This window comes from Camelus dromedarius, chromosome 9, assembly GCF_036321535.1.
Source record: "Camelus dromedarius isolate mCamDro1 chromosome 9, mCamDro1.pat, whole genome shotgun sequence".
Classification (NCBI taxonomy): Eukaryota; Metazoa; Chordata; class Mammalia; order Artiodactyla; family Camelidae; genus Camelus; species Camelus dromedarius.
Genome location: NC_087444.1, coordinates 62,779,667 through 62,790,232, shown reverse-complemented (window position 1 = coordinate 62,790,232; position 10,566 = coordinate 62,779,667). Strand labels below are relative to the sequence as shown.

Below are 10,566 nucleotides of genomic sequence, written 5' to 3'. Positions count from 1 at the left end.
TTCTATTTGGAAGTATATCTGTCTCCCTGACCATTTCTGTTTGGAATTTCAATATCTGCTCTGAACAACCTAACAATTAAGCACATTTGCTATCTGTACACTATCAAGAAGTAGAAACAATTCCAAAGGTCAAAACACAGTATTTACCTCTTTGAGGGTAAATTCTGCTAAGAGCAGCCGTCTCTTTAGAAATCTTAACTATAAACTTGAGGTGCAAGGGAAGCAAATAAGCAGCTATCAAACCAAATACCTTGGTGAGGGGGGGAAACCACCAAACTCCTTCAACATTAGCAAGTACAATTAAGACCCTACCACATCCATCTTTAGTGACTGTACTCTGTTCGGCACATATTTAATACACTTCAATAAGCCAGTTCCTCGGTTTTTGACCTTCAAAGAAATGAAAGGCACTCATCTTGTGTAACTTAAAAGAGCTTTATTTAGTACATAATCTTCATACAATTTAGTACAACAAATTATAAAAGCTCTTTGTAAGATTTTACGCATAGGAGGTTAAGTGCAGAAAATCAATTGCCACGTGAAAGTAAACCACTCTCTCATTTAATCGCTTTTTTCCAGGAACAGGCAAGTATGCTCTTCTAGGCCAAAGTTGTCATTTATAAAGCATTTGGGAGCATACTGACCAAGATACATGATTTGAGAACATTTTATCTTCCTATTAATTCCAAGGTTTAAATGAAAATTTTAAAATGGAATATTTCTATGTTAATTCAGGTAGGTTTTGGACAAAGATGAGCTAAAATTGTTACAAGGTTCATGTGGAATCAGAATAAACATTTTTAGTTACCTGTAAAGATGCAGACCAGATGAAATATCTGATAGCACCCAACACACGCACACGCACACACACACATGCATGCACACACATGCGCACACGCACGCACACACACACATGCACACACACATTTATCTAGCTGATCTCACAAAGGTCAAGAAAATCATCTTAAGTGGACAACAGATGACCTAGATAATACCTAATTATGTTCTTGAAATGAATCCCTATTTTTAAGTCTGTAATAAAGTGACTTCCAACTCTATTAGCCACTGTGATTAGTATCAGTAGCTGGTCATTTAAGAAGGTTAAAATAGCGAAATCATAATTTCAGATGTGTAATTGTACATTCATTTGCTCATCTTCTGATGTAAAGCCAAGGCCTTTCCTCTGCATAAGGGTCCAGTGATTGCAGTTCTGGTCTTGCATAAATCATACCAATAATGTACCAATTTGGGTACATTTTAATACCTTCTGATCAGCCTAGATTTTTTAAAGGTGAAATGAGTACTTAAATAAATAAATCTTGTGAAGCAGTCTGAGCTCAGAAATTTGCTTGAATTTTATGTTCTCCGAATATTTTATAATTTTCCCAACCATACCTAATATAAAAGCCATTCTTATTAGTGGCAACCTTCATCAAATCTTACCAAAGCATCCAAGCTACTTTTTGCAGGAGTGACCCTTTCTTTTCAGACCCAGATTTCCTGGGCTTATGTTGAATCATGTATTTACAACAGGAGGCAGAGATGCACAGAGAAGTGTGGTGTGGGCACAAGGGAGGGAGTGGAGCATGTGAGCACACGGGGAGCAGCCCCTGAGCGGTGCCAGGTGGGCAGGCAGCTCACAAGAGGATGGAGACTGTGCAGGGATCTGGTGAGTCAGGTAAGTAAAGGTTAATTAAGAGCACTTATTGTACTTAGAGGTTCCTCTGAATGCTAATGCTGAAGCAAAAATCAAGTGGTTTTTCTACCCATAAGGTACAGCCTTATTCGAGGCTATCACCAAATATTAGCGCAGCCGCTGAGAGCCGTGTGGCGGGGAGCTTACGCCACAGGGCACCTGCTGTGGCTTGGCAGAGATCCAGGAGCCAGCCACTCTTCCTCTTCCCTCCCGTGTACTCCAATGAGAAGGTCATAAAAGAGAATACTGCCGAGCACTAAAAATATTTAACGTGATTTGCTAAGAGATTTGGTCATCAGGAAATAAAAATGTGCTATACATGGTCACAGTGTTTTGGAAAGAGAGTGTGTATGGATTCTGTCTTGCAAGGTTTTTTTTGGCACTTTGTATTTTTCATTGAAGACCCAACACTAAATGCTTTGGAAACAAATGGCACCTAAACTATGAAAAAAGATCACCATATGCCATCAGTGTGGTGAGGGTAAGCAGACAAATTTAAGTACACGATTCTTGCATATTCAAACTCTAAATACCCAAATGCTTAGATTAATACATATAGGAATATTTAAAATAAATTGAAATACATCTGCCAAGGTAGGGTTTTAAAAACATAACTAGATAGTCTAACGTGTTGTACCTTACATGTGCTTGGTTTCAATTAAGAGTAAGGCACTCACCGAAGGATGGACTGACCCGTGCTGTCAGCTACAACAGGCATGCATCACTACTGGCTTAATTAAAGTTTTAGTGCTGATTAAAATGTTTTATTATTGTATTATCCTAAACTGCAGTGGTCTCCAACCTTATTAAGGGATACAAGAAAGATATAATTCAGGAGTTTCAGTTGCATAATTTAATAACCCAGCTACTGTCAATTTTTTATTTAAATAAGTTTTGATAAAAGCCAAGTTATCCTTGAGTCCAACATGACAGTATAAAGTTTCTTTCTGAATACTGCTTAATAAGTAGTAGCTGAATATAAAATCATTTGAACATGTGACGTAGACATCTTCATGCCTACAGTAATTTACTTCAACACAACTGCAAGGAGAAACATTTAAATCATTTTCAACTGGCAAGAACAGAGGTGAAAGTTAATTTCATTAGCATCGTGATTAAATTAAATACAAAGTATGCTTTTATCAGCAACTTTTACATGTCCCCATTATTAGAAATTAATTATAAAAGCAATTATAAAAAAAGTTTTGACCAAGTACAAGGTACACATAATCCTCTTCGTTGTTTACAAATAAGCATGACTTAGAGGCACTTGGTTACCTTTGAGTAAGAAAAAGAATAACCTAACCAGGGCTCTCACGGTAAGATTGGAGACCACAAAGCAAACTTGGTATGAAAATGCTCTCTGCGAAAAATATCAGATTAGTGAGTTAGTTAAGATACAACATTTAAAAAATTTTAAGACTTTGCAAGGCTCTAGGCTGTAAAAAATACAAAGGCTAAAAACAAAAAGTTTACAAAATTTTGCAAACCCAGTAAATCTGAATGAGTAAGAAATCAAGAAAAAGTTTCTTACTTGCAGGACAGTTTAAATAGTATCAATAGGTTTTAAAATAATAATAACACTAAACAGTAACAAATTCTACTCGGCTACATAACATTCCTGCTCCTTTAAGGACTTACCATACAGAACTTGTAACACTTTTCTGTGTCCAGCATTAAAACAGGCATGCACATGCGCGTGCACACGCACACATACACACACACACACACACACACACACACACACACACTACCAAAGTGCCACACATTACATTTCAGACAGAACACAACAAAAAACTTTAGATACATACAAAGACCTAACATGATTTTTTAAAAAATATTAAAGCATGACAATTGGAAAACATTATAAAATTTAAAAAGTGAAACGGGCAATGAGCTTTTTAAAAAGCCACCAACTGATCTTCACGAGTGGAATAATATTTAATAATTTAATTATGCATCCCCTCAATTTGATTCAACAGTAGCTGTCTTAAGTCAGTTAAAAATCAGAAGTATTTTAAATGCTGAACAGGCTCTGGGTTTCCAACATGATACGCAGCTGTCCAGGCTACCCATGGAACACTTTCTGTGCTCTCCAACAACAAAATTCAACATCACCTTTAGAAAGCTGAAGACATTTAGGCTGAAGAACATTAATGAAACAAGACTAAAAAGACCTGAAGCTTGTATAAGGTACTCTCAAAGATGGTAACGCTAGTGTAAACATTTGTAGACTTAATCATATCACAGCTTTAAGGTACGGGCTACCTAATGACATAGGAAACGTTATCTATCTAGCTATTGACTTTCCTTACGGTGGCGTTTCACGTATCAAAAATAGATTGAATAGAAAGCTCTGTTACTTGTTTCTGGACAGCTTGTAAACATGGAATGTTTTGTTCTGAAACACTCTAGTGAAGTACGCTGTGTAGGGAGGCAGGTTTCTTTTGATCTCTTCACAGAAGCGAGGGTGGCCTGCAAGCTTCAAATCAGGATCATTCTCTCCTGGGCCATCCATCATCTAAGGCCAAAGCAAAACCAAATACAATTTTGGGGAAAAAATCGTATTTACAAGAGACAACAGAAGTAGGAGTGGGTATTGGGTTTCTTCAGGAGTGACATGTCAGTGAGCTTAAACTGAGCTAGTTCAGTGCCAGCAGCCACCTGGTCCACCTCTCTCCCCCTCAGCGTGTAAACCAAGGCTGAAGGGGAGAGTTCACGGTCCAACCACGAGCACCTTTCACGGCAAAGCTAGAACTAGAACTCGGATCTCTTTGTTCTGAGGACATACTACACTGTTCCTCTCACAAAAATTAAATATAGAGAAGAACTACTGTGACCAGAGAACGTTCTCCAACTCACTGGAGGGCCTAGTTAGGAAAAGGTATACACGAAGCGCCATTTAAATGCATGCATTTGGTCTGTACCTCTTTTGAATTCAAGATAGTTATGGAAGGTATTTTCCCTGGACACAAATCTGAATCTCGTATTGTTTTTTTCCCCTTCCCCCCTCAGCTTTACTGAAGTGTAACTGACAAAACTGTTTCTGTTTAAGGTATACAGTCAATGACTTGATATACATGGTGAAATGATTACCACCATCAAGCTAGTTAATACATTTGTGTGTATTAATACATTATCAGATGCGTTAAGTTCTGGGGAAGCGGAGTACAGCATGATGATTATGGCCAATAACTCTGCATTGTGTATCTGAAACTTGCTAGGAGAGGAGATGTTAAATGTCCTAAATCTCAAATTCTATACACTCAAGTTTTTTTTTTCTTTTTCAGATGTAGGCTAGCTTTATCATTTTCCTCCCCTCATTTCAGAAATATCTATCAGCTTTTACTAATAATTACAGTACACACCACCTTTAAAGGGTGAAAATCTACTGTCTGTTCTATTTGAAACCTGGCATAGCTGTAAAAACATCCTCCTCAGAAGGGAGAAAGGGAAACAGCTTGTTTTCCTGCTCTGGAGTGTACTCTTGGCCACAGAAAGCCTTTTTTTTTTTTTTTTTTTTTGGTCTTTTCAGCTTTATTGAGGTATAATTGACACTCCAAGATCATGTACATAAGGTGCACAACTTAATGACTTAATAAACAGACACACTGTGAAATAATCACCACAATCAAGTTAACAACATAGCCATCATCTCACATAATTACCATCATTTTTGTGTGTGGTGAGAACACGCGAGACCTACCCTCTCGGCAAATTTCAACTATACAACACAGTATTGTTAGCTCTCGGCACAGTCAGCTCTCCGCCACTTACCTTGCACAGCTGAAACTTTGTACGCCTTGACCAACATCTCCCCACTTCCCCTTACCAACAGCCCTTGGCAACCACCACTTTAATCTCTGTAAAGTTCATTTTCTTTTAGTATCTTTGTCTGGCTGTGGTATAAACGTGATGATGGTCTCATAAAATTAGTTTGGAAGTGTTCCTTTGTCAGTTTCTTGTAAGAACTTAAGAAGGATTGGTATTAATTCTCTTTGAATATTTGGTAGAATTCACGCATGAAGCCATTTGGTCCTGGGTTTTTTGTTGTTGGAAGGTTTTTCATTACTAATCCAATCACCTTATTTGTTATTGGAGAAAGCCATCTTTGTGGGAGCATGCCAGTGGACAAAAGGGGACCCCCCCCACAAAAGGGTGGGTAGGGGAGTGGGATTGTACCACCAAGGCTGGGGGAGAGAGAGGGCATGGCAGTGACAGCCTCAGGCATGAGCCAAAATGATGCTTTAGAGCAGCAGTTTCAAAAGGCTGTGGTTTTGTTTTTCATTTCAGCAGCATAACCTTAAAAATTTTATGCAGAGCCTCACGATACCGACCAGCTGAAAACAGAGCTGCTCTGTTTGATGTGAGGCTGGGCACCAGAGCTCCCCTCCCATCTCTCCCATCACCCAGCCCCCCTGGCAAGCTACTAACATGCCAAAGTAGGGGGGTTCTGCAGAATGCGAGAGGAACACTTGACCCGTAATGTAATTCCACAAAGTGCAGAGGTATTTACATTCCTGAGGACTCCCATTGGCACCCTCTCCTCCCCAGAGCGCCCCGCACGTGCACGTGCACGTGGTGAGGGGGTGCTTACGTGGCCGTTGGCGACGTCCAGCAGGTCGCGCAGCCGGCAGCCCCGGCGGTGCCGGCGCTCGTAGCAGATGCTGTCCTCCAGGATCACGTAGTCCGCGCCGAAGGACCTGAGCAGGGCGTGCACGTCCTCGGGAGACCTCTTTGCGTATATCTGATAAACCTTCAAAACGAGATAAAAATGGAATAGGGCAAAACGCCACTCAACACCGGGAAGCGGGTCAAGGACCAGGTGTTGAAACCTCCCACAGGGGTTGAATCTAATCGTGGCCGCCCAGCCCCGCCACCCCGTCCTGGGCGGGCGGCTCGTGCACCTGGAGTCCTGGGAGCCTGTGCGCGCAGTTTCGAAAGAGATGCTGTTGGGGACGGGGAGAGTGAGTCATGCTGAATACATCTGGATTGAGACACCAGATTTGGACTTAGAATGTACTATTTTGAGTTATGAATATATCCATCAGGAGATGCCAATTCTAAGAATGCCTCCCCGAAGTAAATAATGCGGTTAAGTTAAGAGTCTATCTTTTTAAAAGGGGGACCTTTAGACTAAAAGGATCCATTAGGGGTGGTGGTACAGTGTGGAGGCACGTATACTTGTAAGGACACCCAGCTTCTGATAATGGCAGCCGGGGAAAAGGACCCCCACAGGGTCCCCGGTCCTGGCGGGGGGGCAGCACCTGCTGTTTACTGCTGCTCTGCTGCACCTGCTTGACCAGGAGACCCTACACGTCTCTCTCCCTCGTCCTTTCAGGAGAGCAGCTCGCAGCGCCCAGCGGCAGTTCAACAGGAGGCACACATCCCATTCGCCACAGCTTCCGACACCTCAAGGGAGCAGACACAGACGGGGCGTGTCCTGCGTTCTGGGCCTTGGCGCCGGGAAAGGCTGGATGGTGGGTGGGTGGTGGGGGCGGTCACTGAGAGGCTGCTGCTTCCTTTGTTGCCCGCTGATTTCTAACGATGATGTCTCTGACTTGAGACTGGGCTGAGAGCCTAGGTCAGCGTGTCAGTGCGGAGGGCTGACATGGTAGGGGGGTGATTTGCTTCTGCTCACTGTGAGCACCAGCCTCACACTGAAGGCCTTCCTAGGATTCAAAGGTCATGAAGGAAGAAGGGCACTAGGACATTCAGGATGTCAGTTTTTAGGGCGTACAACTCAGTACCTGGGCAGGGACTACATCTGGGAGCAGGTGGAGCACAGGACTTCCTGTGCCTTTGACAAGTCTCTTCGGCATGTCTCTGGAGTCAAAATAGTGGCACCTCCAGGCTGAGCTTGGGGTCCGGTCAGACAGGCACCCTCTCCACTTCCTCTCCCTAACTTGGGGCTATCTGAACACTTGGGCAAATTGAAAAATTCCCATTTTAGCAGGAATCTAAGTTCAGACTATTCTCACAAAAAAATGGGGTATTTGGTAAAAACCACTTACTTTCAGGCTACTTAAATCGCACTCCCAAAAGAGACTTTTCAACAAATTTTCCAAGATTAAGAAGTGACTGACACAAAACATCAAAAAACTTAAATAAAAAGTTTGAAACCCCTGCTGGTGAGGACTAAGACAGGTACCCTTCTGTAGTGCTGACTGAAATGTAAACTGGTATAATCCATACAGATTTAGTAATCCCGCCTCAGTCACACATGCCCACTTCTAAGAACCGCATGTACCGAGATACACTTTGGACCTGTGCAGAGTGATAAGCATACAAGTTTACCGTCTGGAACACTGAGTGTATCATTGCAGAAGACAGCGACACAACCTAAATGGTTAAATAAAATTTGGTACATTCACATGACAAAATGTCATGCAGCTTTGAAAATAATAAGGAAGCTACTGATGTACCAACATGGTATGATCTCCAAAATATATTAAGGGCCAAAAAAGCAAGACTAAGATGTTGGTTCTTTTGTAGAACTGGGGGAAAAGAGTATGAATACATTTGTATGTACATATACACACACACGCACGCACATCTGTATATACAAAAAATTCCTGGTGACATTATCTGCCTCCAGGGAGGGGAACCAGTCGCTAGAAGACAGGGGTGGGATGGGACTGTTCCCTTTTGCATGTTCTGAACTTTGAACTGCATGGCCGCAAGTGTGGCACACACACACACGTGTGCTCATTAGAAACGGCCACAGGAAATGTGACCAGCGTGTCTCGACTCCTTTTCCCTCTCTCTCCAGTTCAAAAGCTTCGGGGGGCTCTGTCCTCAAGCTTCCTTTTCTATATATCTCAAGGTCCTTTCCTCCTCAGTTATTCTTCTGCCTGAGAGGAACACAGGGCCTAAACAGCACACCTGTACTGGGCAGGGGGCGGGCCAGGGTCTGGACTAGGGAGGTGCAGGCCCTGCGGACTTCAGCCCCCCCACCCCTCGGCCCGCGAGCAGCCCGCAGAGGTCCTCACCGCCTTGGTTCGCTCTCTCAGGCTGTTGTCCTCGTAGTGCGGGTGGTTGGTTAAGGTCCTTCCCGTGCACAGCTTGACGCCAGCGAGCAACTGCATGCTTCCAGCGAACACAGCCTTTCTCGGAGTGTTAGAGCTAAAAGATTTTAGAGTCTGAATTAACCCCACTGCTAAGACTTCCATGCAGACAACATCACACTCTCAGGACCACCCCCAGCTATGTTAGGAAGGGCTAACGGGAAATGAATCAGGAAAAACACAGGAAGGAGGCTGCTCGAGTTTCTGATTTGCACTCAAACTATTCTACAAAATTTTTCCTATCTGTTTTCGACAAATATTGGGAAACTTTTAATTTACTCTTTTGATGGCTTTATTCTTACAGTGGACTGTCTCAGGGTGTGGGTATCTCCTGAGTCTTCTAAGCCAAAACCCACAACCCTCTCCTGATTCTACCAAAAGAGGCCTTAGAAGACTACCAGTGCTTTTTGTATTAAACTTAACTGGAGGGCTGCCGAGAGGAAAACAAACTATAGAGCCAGAAACTGCAGCTGGTCATGAGTCAGTTCCAAGGGTTTTTGGTTAAAACAAGAAAAATAAAATCACAGGTATTACTATAAATTACTTTTCAGAAAAAAAATTAGTAAAAACAAAAGAACATGGAAAGAAGATTCTGAAATAGCAAATATTACTCAGTGTGGAGATGTACAACATTTCTGACGTGGGAGCACCAGTGTTCCATATTCCTTTCCTTTCGTCCTGATTACGAACGACTACATGCATCTTAAGGAATACAGGGCATTCTGATATTAAATTATCATTTCACTTTCCAGTTATCAGCAAGCTGTGATGTTCTGCCTCCCCGTGGGGTGTGAGGGACAATGATGGAGAAAAGCATTTTTCTTTTTTTCTACTGGAAAAAAAATAATCTTAGTAGCTGATTTAATTCTCTTCTTCTTCTTTTATTTTTTTTTAAGTAACCTGGGAACCACCTGCAAATCAATGAGGTGTCATTTTATTGTGAAGAACGTAACAGCCCTTCCATGGATTCTGCTCACTGCAGAATTTCCCAAAGAGCCCCGCTAGGAACACTGCAAGGCACACTGACCCTTCTTGTGTTCAGGAGGAGTCTACAGCTGCTAGGCTGAGCTGAAATGATGGAGATAGTTTTGAGAAGGAGTCTAACTGAAATAATTAACTCAACATATCCTGCAGAAAAAGCCAGAGCAGGCCCTTCTCAACCTTTCTGGAGATCAGGGCATGGGACTTGCTCTAGTGCTCAAGTTTCTAAGAGAAGCCCCCTCATATTCATATATCCCCTGAGGATGCGCTACTTACTCCAATTTAACGCCAAGACTGCAGCACGAATGCCATCCAGCAAAGGCCTTAGGATGTCTACAAGCGAGGCATCCTACAGTTCAAGTTGAAACATTTACAAATAATTTACTTTGGAAAAATGCAAGATTTTCTAACGATGACACTGTCATTCACTTGAATTCCAATGAGCTTTTTTAAGTGATAAAAAAGAAATGGAAAGCGTGACCATGATCACACAGGGAATGACACATAATCTGCACCCTCCCTTATTCCCGTCGGAGCCCAGAATGTGGATTTCCACAGAAGAAAGTTTTAAGTGAGCCTGGCTGTGCTTCATAGGATAGCATCCTTCTGACAACCAGACCCAGGAACACAAGCACAAACAGATGTCTGCTCCGTCCCCCTGAACCAGCAATTTACAGGGAGCTCTTGACATCTGTCCCACACGGTCAGGGAAATAGGAGGGTGTAAGTGAAAAGAGGTGAAGGTGCACAGAATTCCTCCGTGAAAGACTTTTATAAAAACTGCGCTGAAGTCAATGAATACTTACTAAACCCCCGAGTCTGT

The 10,566-nt window shown here is 42.4% G+C and overlaps 1 protein-coding gene across 7 annotated transcripts in view; it reads right to left on the bottom strand.

Moving 5' to 3' along the window:
* Positions 1-416: 416 nt before the first annotated feature.
* DPY19L3 (dpy-19 like C-mannosyltransferase 3) overlaps positions 417-10,566 on the bottom strand; it is a 75,455-nt gene continuing 65,305 nt past the window's right edge. For all 7 annotated transcript variants that reach the window (XM_031458555.2, XM_031458554.2, XM_031458557.2 and 4 more), the window contains 3 exons: positions 8,689-8,821; positions 6,294-6,452; positions 417-4,217 (listed from right to left, as the gene is read on the bottom strand). In XM_031458555.2, the coding sequence (XP_031314415.1) occupies positions 4,056-4,217; positions 6,294-6,452; positions 8,689-8,821 (454 nt within the window). In that variant the 3' untranslated portion in view covers positions 417-4,055. The remainder of the gene's footprint in view (positions 4,218-6,293; positions 6,453-8,688; positions 8,822-10,566) is intronic.